General features: G+C 38.9%; 1 protein-coding gene across 4 annotated transcripts in view; it reads left to right on the top strand.

Moving 5' to 3' along the window:
• Positions 1-20915, top strand: part of LOC136881076 (ATP-dependent RNA helicase me31b) — a 143583-nt gene that overhangs the window by 38804 nt on the left and 83864 nt on the right. For all 4 annotated transcript variants that reach the window (XM_067153690.2, XM_067153692.2, XM_067153691.2 and 1 more), the window contains 2 exons: positions 2539-2617; positions 2704-3082. In XM_067153690.2, coding sequence (XP_067009791.1) covers positions 2539-2617; positions 2704-3082 — 458 coding nt within the window. The remainder of the gene's footprint in view (positions 1-2538; positions 2618-2703; positions 3083-20915) is intronic.

Raw genomic sequence — 20915 nt, 5'->3', positions numbered from 1 at the left:
CATAAAGTTGTTCTTCGTCGAAGAGAAAGTCCATCTCTCTTCATAAAAGTAATCATCCTGCCTTGGCGTACCTTCAAATCAGAGATACTGATTCCATGTGCAACAGCTATTTCTACGAACTGGTAAATTACCTAAGTTGTTAAAACAAGTCAAAGTAATTGCAGTCTTGAAACCAGGAAAGGAAGGAACTGATGCTTCACATTATCGACCAATTTCACTCCTTAGCGTAATCTACAAGATGCTTGAAACAATGTTACTTAACCGTATCCAGGAAGCAATAAAGTCATCCCAGTTGAGCAAGGGGGTTTCAGAAAGAATTGTAGTTGTTGTGATCAGGTGTTGACACTGACAACAGAGATTGAAGCAGGATTCCAGAAAAGACTGATGACTGCTGCAGCTTTTGTCGATCTTACATCAGCCTATTACACGGTCTGGAAAGAGGGACTGTTGCTCAAGTTTGTTCAAGTCATCCCTTGTCAGAAGCTAGCATGCTTACTAAACATGTTATCCAACCGCCGACTTGCTGTATTTCTGAATGGTGAAAGAAGCAGGTGGAGATCTCTAAATAATGGTTTACCCCAAGGGTCAGTTTTATCTCCCATTCTATTCAATCTTTACATCCATGACCTGCCAAGAACAACTTCAAAGAAGATACAGTTTGCAGATGATCTAGCTTTAATTACTCAGAGTACGGATTTGGTACACTGTGAGGATGTACTTACAGAGGACCTAGCTATCATGTGCGACTATTTTCACAAATGGAGACTCCAACCAAATCCTAGTAAAACAGAAGTAACAGCATTCCACTTGCATAACTTGGAAGCTAATCAGAAGCTACATGTGCTTTTTAACGGAACAGAAGTCTCCCACAACTTCTTCCCAAAATATCTGGGTGTCACACTGGATCGGTCCTTGTCGTTCAAACAGCATTGCTCGAATCTGTCAAAGAAGCTGAGTACAAGAGTAAATCTACTGCATAAACTAGCGGGCAGCAACTGGGGTGCAGATGCAAACACTCTTCGCACTGCTTCACTTTCTCTAGTATACTCGGTTGGTGAGTACTGCGCTCCTGTGTGGAAAAACAGCGTACATTCGAGCAAGATTGACGTACAGATCAATGAAACAATGAGTTGTTACTGGTAAAGTGAGGTCCACTCCTACTCAGTGGCTGCCTGTTTTAGCAAACATTGCTCCTCCAGATCTGAGGAGAAAAGCAGCAAAAGTACAGTTGCTCAAGAAGACCTTTGCACACAGGAACTCGCTTTTGTTCAATGCCTTACAAGATCCACCTGTGATGAGGTTAAAATCCAGGAATCCACTCTGGACTGATCTACACTCCTATGAAAAATTCAGTGTACCAGCAGAATGGAGACAGCGATGGGAACAATGTCCACCCACCAATGCCTTTCTGATTAAAGACCCAACGAAGAAAGTGCCAGGTTTCGATCTTCCTCGACATGAGTGGTCAAAACTCAACCGTTTCAGAACAGGCCACGGCAGGTGCCGATATATGATGAAAAAGTGGGGATATTGTGAAAGTGCTGCGTGTGAGTGTGGTGCTGAGAAACACACAGCTTCATGTTGTTGAGAGCTGTCCACTGTCAGCATTTAAGGACGGTTTATGGACTCTGCATGAATTAATATCAAGTGCAGTGGACTGGTTGTCGAAGCTGAACATTCTAGTTTAATTACCTCTATATTTTAATTTGTATGTTTATTGTATATTTTTACAGATTATGCTTGTAAGTGCCATATGATGATGATGATGATGATAATACTAATAATAATAATTTCTCGTCCTTTAAAATGCTGCATTTCGTGAGAAATGGCATATCCAATGTTGCGTAATGAAATCATATATTTAAGCAGATCCTCCTCTACTTTCAGAAACATGGTGCCGTTTGTTTTGCGAAATGTTTTGCGAGATTTGTTAGTCACTTGAAGTGCACTTCTGTTACCGCGGTAGCGCACATTGCATTTGGACACTAAATACTTGCGTTCCGCTGCCCTATGCCAGCATTTTTCGGCATAACTGATCACTGCGAGGTTATGTGTGGCAGGATTACTCAAATTCTTGCCAAGTATTTGGAATGCCAGATTTCACAATAGGAAGGCTGCTACCTGAGTAGTTGCGAGATCTTTATTTCAAAATGCATCCAAAGCTGCGTGATGGACGTTGGAAGAAGTGGGTGTGGCAAATGTGCGAATTTCTTTTTCTCCAATTTGGACCCAAAAATATTGAGATGCGTAAGTTATGCAAGGGCGTTAATTATGCGAGAAAATGCAGTACGATTGACAATATTCAGATCATCTTGACAAATGTCGACAATGGGCATATTTGGGTTAATGGAAAGGAACAAATAAGTGATGCTACAGCTTGATTGATATTGTGCCATAAGGAGTCTTATAGTGTTTTTTTTTTCCTTTTACCTGTTGCTGATTGGTACAATTACATTCTCTGTATAGTCAATTTTTGTCGTAGTAGTCTTCGAATCATGTAATTATGAGTTAAATTCTAAAATGTCTTTCTGATTCTAGGGAGGTGGAGAAGATGGATGACATAGGATGGAAAGCAAAGTTAAAAATACCACCAAAAGACAAAAGAATACAGACAAGTGTAAGTTATTGCTGGCAATGGAAGTTTATTTTAAAAAGTGTTGATGAAATCTGAAATATACTAATTTACAGTGGTATTTATTCTAGGATGTGACAGACACAAGAGGAAACGAGTTTGAGGAGTTCTGTTTGAAGAGAGAATTGTTGATGGGAATTTTTGAGAAAGGGTGGGAGAAACCTTCACCGATCCAAGAAGCCAGCATTCCCATTGCGCTGTCAGGGAAGGACATTTTGGCCAGAGCCAAGAATGGTACAGGCAAAACTGGTGCCTATTCCATACCGGTGTTAGAACAAGTGGACCCTAAGAAGGATTATGTCCAAGCTCTAGTGATAGTGCCAACACGTGAACTGGCGTTACAGACTAGTCAGATTTGTATTGAACTTGCGAAACACATGCAGGTGAAAGTGATGGTCACGACGGGAGGAACGAACCTCCGTGACGATATTATGAGAATCTATCAGAAAGGTGAGTTGAGTGGTATCAGTGAGTGATTAGTACCTACTTTTTCCTAATGAGATAATGTTTTTTAGAATTTGTTGTAATCAAAAGATAATCTTGTATTTGTTGGCTTTGTATTTGTGCAATAATTTTATAGCAAACTCTACTTCTTGTGACTAGTTAGTACATTAATCTAATTGTTCTAACGTATATAGATGGATAGGGACAAGAAAAGAAACACGCAGTAGGACAAACACAGTGGTAAGTCAAGTGTGGAAGAAACAGCGACTGAAAGAGGACAAGGACAAGCATGAAAACACGAGGACAAGGACAGTCTGCATAGTCATACACTGCAGTCTTGAAATAGGTTGGCTCTCTCCTTATCAGTTTAAATTCTTGTCAGCCTCTTAACAAGCTTGTTTCCGCTTCCCAGCTTCATCAGGAGAGCGGGCATGAAAGTTTATGGAGGGGCCATCAGTCTTGATGTGTGAAGTATAGGATAAAAAATATAAACCAGGTAAGTACATGAAAAGGAAGTAGCTGAAAAGCAGAAACGAACTTGTCGGGGGATGTAACTGGGATCGATGAGGAAAGCACCTATTTCAAGACAACAGTGTGTGAAGATGTGGAGAGCGTCCTTGTCCTCTTTTTTCATGTTTGTACCCCCATACTTACCTGTCATTGTGTTTGTCCTGTCATGAGTCCCTTTCTAATACTTACGCACACAAAATCATGAAAATCGCAACAATTGTGTGAGAGGGAGGGAGGGGTAGGTTTGTTGGTCTGTATTTCATTTTTACTGTAACTTCACAATTTGGTGATGAACCAAATTACTGTTGTAAAATGAACAGTCACATTGTCAGTTGAAAGGAATAATTCATTGATGTACATGCCATGAAGATAGTAAATAAACTCCCCAACATAGCTCATGCCCCATTGAATTGGAGGCAGTGGAGCTACTTTGTGGGCTCTGATGTTGGGTGGGACAAACACGGATGAACAACGTTAATGATACGTTAATTTTGCCTTGAAAAAAGAGGCAGTTGTTTTCGTCGTTGAGATACCGTTGCCACGCTGTTGCTCATTTTGCACCACCCAGGGGGCAGGTGAAGCTTAAGGAGTGCTACGGATGTAACTTTATCCCATCTCCAAAATTACTGGATCATTGATGGACTCGAGACACTTAATTCAGTGCACAGGTCTCAACCCAACCGAACAAAAACTAAGTAATTTACAAGCTCTATACTGGGCAGCCAGGAACAAGATGAAACAACACTCTGTTCCCTAATACATCTGTACATTATAGTTATTTGAATATTACTGTTTAGAGATATCAATTTTGTATTGGAGTTTCTTCCCAATAAAGCCATAGGTTAAAACGACGACGATAGGTTGGCTGCTGGTACCATGCAAAGGCTCCTCGCCATCCTGCATGCGTGTGAATTTTACTGTGAGTGAAAAGAACTGGAACCCTATTTGGTGATCTGTTAGTTTTAATTTTGTTCAATAAATCTGATTTAAATTAAAATTTACATGCTGATATGTCTTAGACATGTCTTTTTTAACTACCTCTGTTAGCTTGAGTCAATAATCATGGGGCTGTTGGCCAGCAAGCATTCTACTGCTTTCTGCATAGTGAGCCATTACTTTGTTCATGTAATGCTTAGAGTTGTAAAACAAAGCAGTAGAATCATATTTCTCTTACTAGTGTGTAACTGACAGTTAAACTAATAAACAAAAATTAAATTAAGCAGGATTGGACTTTTGGTGGGGAAGGGGGGGAGATGTTGAATGTAGACATAACTGCATGGACAGGTTAAAGGTTCACTGAATAGTGTCAAATGGTAATAGGGTCTCTTTTCAAGAAAACAGAGTAAAGATAAAAGGTGAATAATTAAGAGCAATCAATTATGAGTTTTACTGAAACTAATTAACTTACATTTTTCATGGACCAGGATTTAGTAAAAAACCATTTAGGCCTTCATCTATAGTTCTCTTCTCTTCTGCTTAATCTCCTTTCCTTTGCACACAATGTCCCACTCTTCTGCAAACTTTGAAATACCTTTGTGGCAGCCCCCATACTCTGATGCAGTACTTGTGGTAAAGCGCTCTTGAGATCTCAAAATTTCTCACGAGAAATGGTGCCTGTGCTAGTCTCGAGAAATCTTGAGACCTTGTCTCAAACTGCCCATCATTATTGCTTACCTTACCCTGATATTTATCATCATCATCATCAGTGTCCCACTCCAGTCGCCCGGGTGTGGTAAATAAGCCTCTGTCCTTCCACTTTTCTTGCTCCATTACTTCCCCCCACATCCAATCCAGCTTCTCTAATGTCCTTCCAAATCTGATCTATCCACTTGCTTTTTGGTTTTCCAACTGGTCTCTCTTTCCCTTAACTTCTCTTTCCAATTACCTTCTTGCTATCGTTCCTTTCCCATTCTTTTTTACGTGTCCAAACCATCTGTCTTGCTTTCTGTATGTTTTGTACTTCATCATGAGTCGTGTAACTCATTGCTAAGCGTCGTGACCCCATTTGACTTCACACAATATTCTTGATTAAGCGGTGCCAACTGTGACTATGTTCAGCTTCTTTTAAAGCCTGCTGAAGAGTCAGATCGGTGGTACGCAGAACTTCATCAATCCATCTGCTCGATGTCCTTCCTAGTTTTCTTCTGCCGACAATTTTGCCTTCCATGATACACTTCTCCAGATTTTCACTCTCCCGTCTTAAAATATGTCCGAAGAATTGGATGATTCTCCTTATGATGCGAGAGGAGAGACGTTTGGAGATATTCAGTTCTTGAATAATAGATGCATTAGTTCTTCTTTCTGTCAAAGGTACACGTAGCTCCATTCTCAAACACCACTTCTGCACCCCCCCCCCCCCCCCCCAAAAAAAAAAAAAAAAAACCACCACCACTTCTGAAAGGCGTCGATACAGTAATTATCTCTTGCCTTGAAGGTCCAGGTCTCGGAACCATAAAGGAAGACAGAGAACACAAGAGAATCACCTGTTTGTATGTTTTGTACGAACGGTTCTATATTTAGCTCTTGTCTGATTTTAATATTTTGAATTCTGTCTCTTCTTGTCATTTTAACCGATGTTCGTAAAAATTTCATTTCTACTGCTTGGATCTTACTATCTTGCCTCCTATTAGTAACCAGCATTTCTAGTTCGTATGTTACAGTTGGTATGAAATGCTGTTTATATAATGTTAATTTTGTTCTCTTGGGTACTTCGTCATCCCATAAAAGCTTTCTGGCTTGATAAAATGTTGTACATTTATTTAGTCTGTTCTTAATTTCAGGGTTGATTTCATTACTTACATTAATAATGCAACCCAGATATGTAAACTGTTCTACATTCTCTAATCGTTCTGTGTTTATGTTCACTTGGCTTCTCTTTTCCACAGTGCATGACTACACTTTTCTTTTTACTAATTACCATTCCAAACTCCTTCAGATTTTCATTCCAAACATCCAGTCTCCTTTGTACTTCCTCTTTTCCCTTTCCCCAAATCACCAAATCTGCAAATACCAAAGCATTCACTTCATCACTACTGATACTCTGTTTTGCACGTTTTATGATTTCATCCATCAATATAATAAACTATAATGGCGACAGTGCACTTCCTTGCTTGATACGTTTCTTTGTATAAAATGTTTGTCACCACTCCCCACTTGTTCACTGCTTTTACTCGTGATAAAACATTTTTATCTTAATGATTTTGGTACATTCCTTTTCAGTAGGCATTCCCATATATGTTTTGTCTTCACTGTATCATAAGCTTTTTCCAAATCCAAAAATACTAAGATGATTTCCTTGTTCCTTTCCCTTGGTTTTTCCATTATCGTTTGCACTGTTGATCTATTCGGTCTAAAGCCATATTGTTCTTCCTCTGTGTTTCTATTATATTCCTCAGTCTTTTGTCTATGACTTTCTCCATTAATTTTAGCCCATGTGTTAATAGGGTCATACCTCCTATAATTTTCACATTTCTTCCCATTTCCTTTTTTGAACAATGGTACATTTCTTCCTCTTTGCTAGTCTTCAGGTGTCCTTTCATCCTTCCATATGGCATTGAGGGCTCGGTATAGCCACTGTAGTCCAATGCTTCCTGCTGCCTTAATCATATCGGCATTGAATTTGTTTTTTTCCGCTTGCTTTACCTTTGGTTACTGCTTTCACTGCCCTTTAAAGTTCCAACCATGTTAATCAGGTTCTCTTCTTTTTCTCCATCTATTATTTCCATTTTCTTATCCTTGTTATAAAGTTTTTCAAAATACTTTGCCATCACCTTCTGAAGACCCTTTTCGTAATGTACTGTGGATCCCTCTTCCAGACGTGCCAAGTCTCCCGATTTGAGTGGGAGACTCCCGATTTTTCATCATTCCTCCCGATCGCCGGGTCCGATCTCCCGATTTTCAGAGCAATGTCCGAAATTTTTGTATTTCAAACTCCCACGGATTTCCTCGTTCTATCGATATATGACTGAGTATGGCTGGTCGATAGTTCTAATAATGATACCAGATGGGAGTACGGGGCACAGTGGCCAGTCATGTGCTGCTCTTTTCTCTATAATAGTCATTCTCTTTGCAAGCGAGTCAAGCGAGTAACATTCTCTTTGGAGTAACCTAACCTCAGAAGTAGCTCACCATAGTCGTTCTACCCGGGGCAAGACCTGCAGAAGTGCTCGTGTTGTACCTTAATATTTGTTTTGGCCAAAATGTCAAACAAGAAATATGATGCAGTGTTTAAAATTGCTTATCGGGAAGAGTTTCCGTGTTTGAGTGAATCCAGAAAGGGACCAACGTTCACATTCTGTACTATATGTAGGTGTGATTTTTCAGTTGCACATGGCGGGAAATGCGATATACTCAAGCATATGCAAATGAAAAACATAAGGAGAGTGTCCAGTGTGTAGAAAGAAACCAGAAACTGAACTTTTCATGTAAAAACCAAGATGTGAATCCTGTGACGAATGCCGATGCGTTATTTACGTCATTTTTAGTAGAACATAACCTGCCTGTAAATTGTGCTGATCACGCGGGACCTTTGTTTCGCAAAATGTTTCCTCATTCGGAAATCGCTAAACGATATGGGTGTGCTAGAACGAAACGGTGGCCATCATTACAGAAATGTGCATGGAAGAAAGGGTGAAAATTGTATCACTTTTGCAGGTGAGTGCATTTTCTGTTCCTACTGATGGTAGCAATAAAAGCGACTTGAAGATATATCTCATTGTTGTAACATTTTTTAGGCCTGAACTCAATGAAATTCAGAGTTGTCTACTCTCTGTGCCAAATTTAGAAAGGGATGCTACTGGAGTTAACATTGCCAATCTTATGCTCTCAACTTTTTGGGAATTCTGCATTCCATTAAAAAACTGCCTAGCTCTTGGTGCTGATAATGCTCCAGTAATGGTAGGATTAAATAATGGTGTGGCAGGATGTTTGAAACAGGAAAATAGTAACATAATCATCGTAGGCTGCTCTTGTCACCTAATTAATCTTGCTACCGAGAAGGGTGCGGCGTTCTTGCCCTTAAATGTAGATGAAAGTATAATTGATATATTTTATTATCTGGAAAGAAGTGCAAAGAGGAAAGAAAAGTTCACAGAATTTCAGACTTTACAGATCAGGAAAATTCTGAAGCATGTGCCTACTTGATGGTTGTCACTGGATTTTGCTTCAGTGGAACACTTTGATTACATTATTCAGGAGCGAAATTATAAGGATTCTCAGATGGGAACTTTGAAGATTTACAAAATTCCTAAGCACAGTTTAAGTGCAGATATGTCTTGTTTGTCTGAAAAGGTTAAGGATTGTCATAACATTTCACGTCACTCCTCAGTTAAAAGGAAAACCCAGTCATCAGTTTCACTAAAAAAAATGAAACTACTTATGACACTAAGAGCCATGCATTGTCACGTGAAGAACGACTCTTCATGTTCCTTTCATCAAATTTACATAAATCTTTTTGCCTTTTCCCCTCAAGTTTTATGGATATCTTTGAGAATCCAAACATAGATCTTCAGTCAAGTATGCCGCACATTCACTTATTGAGGTCAGTTTTGGAGGAACTATTGAAGAATGCGATGACAAGGTTTGTGAAGTAGAACAATAAAAGTTTGATATCCACCTATTCAATACTTTACAAGCAATTACAAAATTAGGATCTCATCCTTATTTTATTGCTAAATTATTAAAAACATAGGACATGTTTCGTTCAATTGTTGAACATCTTCAGCTATATACATTTTTAACAAGGTCAAAATCGGTAATACTATTCTAATAACCTGCAACTATTGTTTATTGCTAACAGATTTAATCATAATAACTATTAAAATACTTTTGAATATAAAACATTATATATTACATCGTCATTGTTAAAACAATATTAATATTTGTAGTGTTTGATATTTTAAAAACCTTGTTCTAAATTTGAATACAATGTCATAAGTTAGTCAGATATAAATAAATTTACAATCTGTTTGATTTTGTTGATTTTCTTAAAACTATCAGTTGGATATACATTAAAATCTTTTTGCTAAACATACCACTATGACTATTCGCACAGATATGAATGCTATGGTTTTAAAAGAATGGTTTTTGAAGTTTCTGAATGTACTTGATGAAAGGGACATCAGAATCAGAGTGATTGTTTTGTGGAAATTGTCAGCCATCACTCTTTGTAGCTAGAAGAATTCCCACGTAAAAAAACAGGTGTGATGTTACATTTCGGTTATTGGCTAGAAATATTCCTCATGATAGCATTTTTACGAAAGTTGTACTACTGGAACTTGTTAAGTCAGTCTAGCCATGATAGAAAGTATATAAAATTGACAAGCTTGCTAAGTACACTGCCATTACAATTACTTAGTTTTTTTGGGGTGATGTTAAGTGATACGGGAAAGAGACATAACATTCAAACTGTCAGACATTCTAACTTTATTCGAGGAGAAACTGGATAAAGTGTCGTGAGGATTGGGTCGTGCTCAGCACAGTCATGGAGCGATCATAAATCTACGGAACTACCAACAGCGCTGAGTCAAGTGATAACAGTATTTGTGGAGATAGGTCTGATGAAAATGAAGCGCATAAGGAGTTCCTGCGGGTACTTCAACTGGATTAAGGTAGGCAAATAGTTCCTTTTCACGTTCACGTAATTTCCTTTACTTCTTAAGAATGGTAGCTTTCTGATCTTTTGTTACTGTTATAGTTGTCAATATAGTACTTTAACTGACATTCTATGGAGCTCAAGTTAGGACGATAAACACACCAATGATATGGCAAGACTTCACATGTGACCTATGAATCAGGGGAGAATATGCATATTCTGCCTCGTAACCTGTTCTTGTGTTAACGGTGTGTGTATCTGAAAATAATTGGAGACCCAGCAAGTGGCTGCTTGGTGAGGGCCATGTTGCGGTCAGCTAGCATTCCGGAGATCGTAGGTGTAATCCGAATGTCGGCAGCTGTTAAGATGGTTTTCCATACTTCCCAGATTCACTTCAAGCTACACCTTAATTGGATGGTGTTATGCATCACTTGACCAAGTGACAAAATTAAGAAGAAAAAATAATTGTACCATTTGGTAGCTCAAGGTGTAAATTTTATAGTTTATTGTTAGGACTTTTGTTCTCAACATGGTTTCATGGCAAATGGGTTTTGACCAACGCCAACCCCTCAATCATTAAAGTTGCATGAAGTGACTGACTGCCTTTTCTCAGATTTCGTCTTGTATGCTGTTATATAGAATATTGTTTTGCAACTTGTTGCATGAGGAATTTATTGTAATGTTTAAAACCATCTTCAAACTGTACAAAAGTTGTGACGAGACAAGGTTAACTTAGGTTAGGTTGATAACAAAATTTCCTTCCCATTCCACTTAGTTGATCTTCATAGAGGAGTTAACGTTGCTGTCTCTTTTTTTTAGGAGTTCTGGCAGGTTTTTCTTGCTTCTTATACCTTAAAATCTATACGTACGAAATAAGACTGTTAATAAAATGCGGCGTTTAACATTTAACACAAACTATGTTAAGTGCATTATTCGAACATGCTAAAATTCTACTCACTTGAAATTACCCAAACAAATTACAATCCCACAGAAAAAGAAAATATGCTTTATTTATACCTGCAAATGTAACACCAGTGATTTTCATAATATGCCTTTGGCAGAACTGTTAGAATCTTGCAAGTCAAGAAAAAAATCCTGACTACATAGTTGGTGCCAACCTGCAGGATTAACAGTAACTGTAAGACATATCAGCAAGTAGGGTCCCTAAACTGTATGTTTAGCGACACTGAATTGAACCCAACAGTTAGTTGATTCGGGTGCGTTATAAAAAAGAAAAACTAATCTCAAGACAGCTGACCTTTTTAATATAATCTGGTTTGATTTATACTGCGCTTGATATAAACAGTAAATTTGTTTTTCAGTTTCCTTTACATTGCGCAGACACGTCTTATGGCGTCAATGGGATAGAAAAGGGCTATGAGTGGGAAGGAAGCGACCATGGCCTTAATAAAGATACAGCCCCAGTATTTGCCTCGTGTGAAAATGGGAAAACTGGAAACCATCTTCGGGGCTACAGACAGTGGGGTTCGAAGCCACTATCTTCCGAATGCAAGCTCACAGCTGCGCAACCCTAACAGCACGGCCACTTGCTCAGTATTTTCTTATGTTGATACATTCAAAGAAAACTGACACATTATAATTTCTTTGTTACAAAATGCGTTATGTAGCAGGGACTATAAAAGGGAAGCCTTCCTCTGCACCCAAGTCCTGGCAGCACATTACGTGCTGATAGGTACAGGCATAGCTTCATTAAACTCTAAATATTTCGCCACCGAAAAGTTTTTGTCATTTGGTTTTTTAAAAAAATTGAAAATTCAAGCCCTAACGAGCATTTTTCTGCTGCATATGTGCATTTATACAGTATTCACAAAGATAAGGGTTTAAGCGTACAAGATGTCTATTAGGTCATCAGCCCATAGGCTGGTTGGATCCTCAGATAGCAACCACCAAAGGCTATGCAGTTATAGGAAAACCACAGAAATCAATGGCAGAGCCCAAATGAGGCGTACTAGGCAAGATGAGGAGAGAGGTAGTTTGCCATTGCTTTCCTCACTGGACCAGAAGGTGCCACTGCAGCACGGCTGATCCTATGAGCAACACCTTTCATAACACTTGGACACTATTTGTGCTCCAAATGTCATTACTCAGCACCACTCATACCCCAGCAGCTTCCATATTGTCACAGCCATGGATGAGACTGGGACATCGATGGAAGCTACACTTTGCTCTGACCTGTGCCAAGAGACTGATACAAAAAGACTGCATCCATCAAGAAATGGCAACAAGATATGATCTAAAATTCCTTGGATGGGAACGACAGAATTTCCATTAAATAAGTAGAATTCCTGTTATTCATTCAGCAAAACTTTACGTAATTTAACACATTTAATGAAAGAATTTTGTTGGGCCTAGTGGTAGCATGGAGGCTGCAGGTGCTGTGGCAATGTTCAAATGTTTTGGTGTGACCAAGGTTTGAGATATGTGAAGTACCTAGGTGATGGTGATTTCAAGGAAGTAATAAAAGTAAATTACTGTAAACCATATGGGGACAACGTAAAAATTGAAAAACTTGAGTGTTGGCCATGTGCAGAAGAGGTTAGGGACTAGGCTTAGGAGGCTGAAGAGAGATTTGGGTAATCAGAAACTTATTGATGGTAAGCCCATCAGTGCTCAAGGGAGGTTACCTGATGCAGAAATTGATGAGCTGCAGCTGTATTTTGGGCTTGCTATAAGAAGAAATACAGAATCTTCAAGCAGTGAAACATGCCATAAAAGCAACGTTATACCTCAAAATGTCAACAGATGAAGAACAAAGACATGACGAATGTCCTGAAGGTGTGGATTCATGGTGTGGCTTTCGGAAAGAAAAGGCAGGGGGGCCTAGATACCAACACAAGAACCCGCTTCCAATGGCTGTTTTGAATGCCATAAAACCTGTATATAAGGAACTTGGTGATGACACTCTGTTGTCTAAATGTTTACATGCTGGCACACAGAATGTCAATGAAAGTTTTAATCACTGTATCTGGCAATGCCTTCCAAAAACTGAATTTGTAGGCTTCAGAACCCTTCAAATAGGATGCAGTGAGGGCATAATGTCAAGAAAATATGTTCTTGAAGACATTGGTATCAAGCCTGGGGCAAACATGTTGAAGGCGATGCGGGACTTTGACAGTGACTGTGTATAAAGATCCCAAAAAGCAAGTGCAGAATCCACTAAGTATGGTAGAATTAAAAAAAGAAACAGAAAAAGGAAGAGAGAAGATGAGGAGAGCCAGCAGCAGGAAGAATATGGTCCTGAAGTGTGCAGAGACAGGTGTGAGTGAAGCACAAACTTTGACTGCATTTTCCCGATAACTCTTTTTCCTTCCACATTTAGGTACACTTAGCTCCTAAACTACTCTACGCGGAGATATTAAATTTTGCACACTCATTTATGACTGTACTGTGATACTAAAACTCTAGAATTTGTAATGTTGCTTCGAAACTATTTTTTTTAATAAACTTTTTTTGCTGATAAAAGTTACAATGTTTTAAGATTAAATTTTAATTTATAACTGAACATAAATATTTATCAAATGTTAAAATTCTAGAATTTCAAGAGTTTCATGCAGCTATGAATGTGGGTGAAAATTGAAAATTTGGAAGCAGTGGTACGAATACATCAGTAGTAATGTGTACCAATATGACATGTTTCAATGAGACCTTGAAAAATGTCTCAAATTCAAAGAATTCCTTACAAGGAACTAGAAGTCTAAATACTATGAATTGCAATCCATTAAATTCAGCAATGCTTTGACTTTACACAAAATTTGTGCATTTCTAATCTTCAATACGTAGGTTAAGTCATAAGTCATGGCAACTATTTTTTTTCTTGCGAACAGGAGATACAATGAAAATTTAAGAGATGCATTTGGAAACATACGGTATGTACTTGCGTATGATGCCACTAGATCAGGGGTTCCCATCCTTGGGGGCGCGCCCCCCTAGGGGGGCGTGGGGCTTTATCAGGGGGGGCGTGAAGTGATTTTAACTCGAATATTACAATTTTGTGTAATAAACATTTTTCGAATCTCTCCAAGTGATTGTTGTGCCAAGTCAATCGTTCAAAAGCACTGGTAATTGCCATCTGTCGGCACAAACCTCTGCGGAGCCGCGAGGTTGGAGGTGAAATAAGGAATTTGCTGTGTTGTGAGAAGCAAAATGTAGCCTGAGAGCAGGTGCGGGAACAAGACCACTCAACGCACGTTTAATTGCACACTTTGTGGACCTACTTGCGTGAATGTAAACTACGACCATACACGACATGTTTCAACTCATCAACGATGTAGTAGTTGCTTCCATTTTCCAGTATTATTGTTACATACTGTACAAGGTTTTTCTCATAAACAAAATATGTTACATGAAGGAGATAATCGTATAAATGTCGGTATTATATCAAATTGATCTAGTAGCGAGAACAACAGGAGATAAGGCAATAATAGTAGGCTTAATTATAATACATTTAATGACATGTCTGGCTTTCACGGCTAGCGTGAAATTCTATGTAGGCCTACTGGTTTAACCACAGCAATTAATGAAACAGTGACATTTTCTCACCAAAGATCTTAACTGGCAATGAGTTAATACAGTCAGGAGTTGATATTAACTCTGAAGAACAAAGAAAATCTGAGTTTCAGAAGCAACAAATGTATGGAAGTTCCTCCTTCCCTCTCACCCTGCGGCATATAGACTCGTTTTGTGGGTAGCTCGTCCTTGAATGCTCTGTTCCCAATCCTACACATTCTTATTCTTCCCTTGCAGTCAAATTGGCGAGAGCTACATAGTACAACTGTCCCATCAGAGATAGCGCAGTAATGGCCATGACAACACATCGCCGATAGACCATCGGTGGCCAGGCCGTTCGACTGTTGATTCTGTGCCTCCCATACTTCCGCAGTGGACGTGTCTGTCAAGTTGTTTATTGTGAGTGTTGTGTGTGCTTCGCTGTAACAGTGCGACTGTGTGAATTGTGTTATTTAATACTGTGACTTTTTTAAATTGATAACGATGTCCAAGAAGAGACTGTACAATGATGACTACATTAAATATGGCTTCACAGTCGTTGAACGGAACGGAATAAAACATCCTCAATGCGTAATCTGCCACTGTGTTCTGAGTAACGATGCGATGAGGCCCGTGCGTTTGGAGAGACGTTTAAACACGAATCATTCAGATTTAAAAGACAAACCCACAGAATTTTTTGCAACTAAACTCAACTCACTAAAACGTATGAAATTAGATTCATCGGGTACTTTTAACCAAGAAAATGAGAAAGCAGTGGAAGCATCATATGAACTAGCTCTTCTGACTGCCAAAGACTAAAAAGCACACATAATTGGGGAAACATTAGTAAAGCCGTGTATGTTATTAGCTGCAAATATAGTTTTAGTTGAAGGGAGTCGGCAGAAATTGTCTAAAATTTCTCTTTCCGATAACACAGTGAAGTGCAGACTTCAAGAACTGTCAGAAGACATTAAAATGCAAATTTTGGAGAAGGTGAAAGCATCTCCAGTGTTTTAAATTCAGTGTGATGAAACAACCGATGTGGCCCATTGTTGTCAACTAATTGTATATTGTCGATTTGTCGACAGTGGGATTTTAAGAGAAGAAATGTTATTCTCCCAATGTTTGAAAACAACTTCGAAAGCTTATGACTTGTTTTCTGCCATCGATAGTTTTTTCCAAGAACATGGACTTTCCTGGGAAAATGTAGTGGGTATATGTACGGATGGTGCACCTGCTATGATCGGGTCACGTTCTGGGTTTCTCAAATTGGCCAAAGATAAAAATCCAAACATCATGGGAACCCACTCTATGATTCTCAGACAGGCTTTGGTGGCCAAAACCTTGCCGCGGGATTTTAATAACACACTAAAAGTCGCTATAAGAATTGTGAACTCTGTGAAGACAAGTTCCTTACAGACAAGATTGTTTGAAGCCCTTTGTGTTGACCTTCAAGCTGATCACAAAACTCTCCTTTTCCGCACAGAGGTTCGCTGGCTATCAAAAGGGAACATGTTGGCTCGGCTGTTCGAATTAGTCTGAAGTTGAAATTTTTCTTCTTGGTGAAGGCAAGAACGATCTGTATGAAGTGTTTACTGATGCCAATTTTATCGCCTCATTGGCATATCTTTGCGATTTTTTTGAAGCTTTGAACAGTTTGAACTTAAAGCTCCAAGGCAAAAACTCCAATATTATGCTTGCTTATGCCATCAGAGCTTTCCTGGAATAAATACAGTTATGGAAACGCCGGCTTCAGTTGAACAACTTCTCATCCTTTCACCGCCTTAATGAAATTTTGCCGGAAAATGAACGGGATCGTAATAAACTTAAGATGCAAATTCAGTTACATTTGGATTCCCTGGCACAAGAATTCAATTCCTACTTTCCTGATATCTCGTCAGATGAATGGTCCTGGATGTTAACAAGAAATCCATTTGCCATTGACATTGAAGCACTGCCAGCACAACTTCAAGAAGAAGCCATAGATTTGAAGTGTGATTCAAAGCTAAAAGATGATTACAAAATATTAGGACTGAGCGACTTTTGGGTAAACTGTCTTGCAGTGTATCCTGAAATAGCTAAAGTAGCATTGCGTGTCATTGTCCCATTTTCGACGACATATTTATGCGAGTCAGGATTTTCTACGCTGAGTGTCATAAAAACAAAGCAGCGCTGTCGGCTTGATGTTGCAAGTGATCTCCGCTGTGCCCTGTCAAATATCAAACCAAACATACCGACTTACCAAGAGAAAACAGTGTCAACCCTCTCACTGACATTTGTTGACTAATTGAAGGATTTATGGTAAAAGAAGTGTGTTCTTTGTATTGTGCTAGAATGAAGTTAGTATATCGTAGATATAAAGCGCGTACTTCATATTATTTTTCATAAATAATTGAATAATGGAATTATTCATTTTCTAGTGTCATTAGGTTAGGTCAATATCTTCCTCGTCAGTATATCGGGGAGGTTATAGTAGCGACCGGGAAGGGGGGGGGGGTGGCGATGACCACCCGTATCTGAAAAGGGGGGCGTCAGCTGGCAAAGGTTGGGAACCACTGCACTAGATGGTGTAAGTAAACAACGGTGTGGGTCTAAGCATGCCCCCACGTTCAGTGTGTGAATGAGAGCGTCACAAAATGGAAGTCAACAAGCAGGAGCAACGATCGTCGCTTACCACGGTGGGGATGGGAGTTTCTTCCACACCTGCTTTATTCGCCTGATGTGAGCACAGGTGTTTGATCTAATCCCCAAAGTCAAGAAGCCATTACGTGGACAACGGTTTGCTAACAAAGAGGACATCGAAACAGCATTTCGGAGAGAGGTGTCACATGTTAGTGATGCACATGGAGCGAATGGTATTCAGTGCCTAGCAACGCACACTGGAAGCCTTGGGTGATTATTTCGAAGGTCTGTAACCAGTGGAGACCTGTCCTTTGTACGTAGTCTTGTGTATTTGCTGTCTATACTACACTACTGGAAAAAATAATAGCAACTCTGTGAATTTTCTCCTCATATCAAACTATTTCATGTTTCAGTGTGACATCATTACAAAGTAATACAGTCTATATATTTTTTGAAAGCTTGTTTTATTGCCTCTCTAATGCAAGTTAACGCATTAATTTATCGCCCTTCACATAGCAGTTTGTGTAGCATTTCTTAATTGAAGGGAAAAAAGAAAAATTTTGCACTTTACATGCTAGTGTGTATTGAACCGCCAGTAAATGCTTCTACTAGTGTTACTGATCGTCCACAGATGTCTGTTGTGTAAACAGCTGCTAGGTACTACTTTCTGTTGTGCATTCCTACTTCCTGTCTGTTAATAATCCCCCTGAATCCTCATAGAAGTTTTTGTGTTTACCAGTTTGTTTCTTTTTGCTTGAAAGAGTTCAAGTGCCAAATTGTAATAAAAAATGGGTAGAAAATGTTATATATCACCAAAAAAGGCTGCACGGATTGTGACATTAAGTGAATGTGGTAAAACTAATTCTGAGATAGCTCAAATTGTGGGAGTGCACAAAAGTACAATTGGGAGACAATTATCCAAGTTATGAGAAGCGAGTGGTCTTATGAGTGGTAGAGTGGGAAAATGTGGTAGAAAACTTAACTTAACCCATGTCTGACAATGCTTTGCATCGTTTATGTCTGGAAAATAGATTTGTCACCTCGGAAGTACTTGCAGACAAATGGAGGGAAACGTTTGGGGTTAATGTTTGTTCTAGAACTGTAAGGAACAGATTGCGAAAATTTGATTTGGTGTCCAAAAAGCCTGTAAAGAAACCAATGCTCACCAAACAGCAACGTATGAAGCATATTCAGTGGGCTAATGAACATCGGCACTGACCAGTTGAGCAGTGGCGTAAGGTTATCTTCAGTGATTAATCTAAAGTCAATATCGGTGGAAGTGATGGAGGTTGTCAAGTGTTTCAGAAAACAAGTGAAGCACTGAATCCAGTGTGTACTCTGAAAAGTTTCCTACTAGTGTTATACTATGGGGATGTTTCTCATACAATGGTGTTGGGCGTATTGTTATCCAAGAATCCACCATCAGTGGGCAGGAGTACAATACAATTTTGGAGAAGAAAATGTTACCATCAGGAAGGGATTTATTTGCAGCACAACCATTCATTTTTCAGGGTGATTCAGCATCCTGCCATTGTGCAAAAGTGGTCAGACTTCTTAGGTGACTTCTTGGCCTGGAAATTCGCCAGACCTAAATCCAATAGAAAATTTGTGGGCGATTCTGAAGAAGAAAATAAGAGAAAGGAAGCCCCGAACAAGACTGTAATTGATTGAGGCTATTGATAATATCTGGTATCACGGAATACCCATTGAAACTCCAAAATATAGTAGATTCTATGCCGAGGTGGTGTCAAGAAGTTTTGAGGTCAAAAGGCTATCCCACCAAGTACTAGAGCAGAGATTAGAAAGTAATTAGTGAAGTGTAAAATTCTGGTTTTGTCCATTCAGTTACGGAATGCTACACAGACTGCTATCTGAAGGTCAATAAATTAATTTGTTACCTTGCATTAGAGAGGCATTAATACAAGCTTTCAGAAAATATATAGATTGTATTACTTTGTAATAACCTGTCACACTGAAACATGAAATAGTTTGATATGAGGAGAAAATTCACCGAGTTGATATTAATTTTTCCGGCAGTGTATAATAAAATAAGGAATGGCCTGTGTTCTGTCACCTTCCTACGAGAATCTCCGGAAGACAGATTTTGTCTTCAGGCACTTTGCGTAAGTACATGCCCTATATTTCCAAATGCATATCTTAGATTTTCCGTGTTTTCTCCTGTTCGCGAAAAAAAATTGCCATGATTTATGATTCGACCCTCGTATTATAATATAGTGAGAAATGTTATGGTAAGTTTAAGCATTATTTCAATGACTGCTCATGTACTTCTGCCCTTAAAGAGAATTTAGCAAAGATGGAAGATATTTACAGGCATAAGCATTGGTTTCTTTTGTTACATGATCCCAGAATTGATCATGGAGTACCATTGCCTCTGAAGTTGTTTTCTTTCCTATAAAATTTGAACTGTTTTGTTAGATTCTGATATCTGAAATAGTTGGTGAAATTTCAGTTAACTAATTGTGAAGTATTTGCAGAGACCTAGCTTCGCTACATCCACTGTCGGCAGCTCTGAGAATGGTTTTCCGTGGTTTCCCATTTTCACACCAGGAAAATGCTGGGGCTGAACTTAAGGCCATGGCCGCTTCCTTTCTGCTCCTAAACCTTACCTATCCTATCGTTGCCATAAGACCTTTGTGTGTTGACAAATTCTAAAAGAAAGAAAATATTGTGAAAGCGCGAATTACGAAGTCCTTGCCGTTCCATACTGGTTTTTAGTGTCTGTGGATTATATCATATATTTTGTTTTTACTTTTACGAAACACCTAATACGACGATCCGCTATCGCTGTAATGAATTTTCGCTATTATGGACTTCTACTCTGTGTATATATTGTTTGATTTTATGACTATAAACAAAATATGAACCCCCTACCCTACCGATGAAGGATGATGGTAAGCTGGCCCATAACAATAAAGATAATGCAGAAATTCTGGCTAAATATTTCAACAAGCTTTTAAATTGTGAGGAACCTACAGAACTCCTTCATTTGGACACCAACACCCCGATAAAACCATCACCAAAGAACATCAATCTCCCCCACAATAAAGGAAGTCTACCAAGCTCTGAATAAATTAAAAACTACAGAGCACCAGGAGAAGATCAGACCTTTGCGGAAATCTGGAAATATGCAGGAACATCAGCAAAAGTTGTCCTCCATCAACAACTTGTCTCCATCTGGATTAAAAAAGAACTACCAGTACACTGGACAACAGCCCTCATTCATCAACTGCACAAAAAAGGAGACAAAACCAACCCTAATAACTACAGGGGAATCTCTCTCCTAGACATAACATACAAAGTATTTTCAATAATCATCCTTAATAGGATAAGTTTACAACTTGAAGGAACTAGGAGAATATCAAGGAGGTTTCAGACCCTGGAGGAGCTGTCCTGATCAGATCATGAGTCTTGCGTTGATAATGGACTATAACAGGAGAAAGAACAGAGATATGGTGTTAACATTTGTAGATTTCAAGAAAGCTTATGATTGCGTCCATAGAGAACCTCTGTTTAAAATTTTAAGACACCTTGGACTACACCCCAAATTAATAAACATGATGAAATTGACTCTCACCAACACCAAATCAA

The sequence above is a fragment of the Anabrus simplex genome, chromosome 9 (assembly GCF_040414725.1).
Source record: "Anabrus simplex isolate iqAnaSimp1 chromosome 9, ASM4041472v1, whole genome shotgun sequence".
In the NCBI taxonomy this organism is placed as follows: Eukaryota; Metazoa; Arthropoda; class Insecta; order Orthoptera; family Tettigoniidae; genus Anabrus; species Anabrus simplex.
The sequence above is the reverse complement of the archived record's forward strand: the minus strand, read 5'-3'. Positions and strand labels throughout refer to the sequence as shown.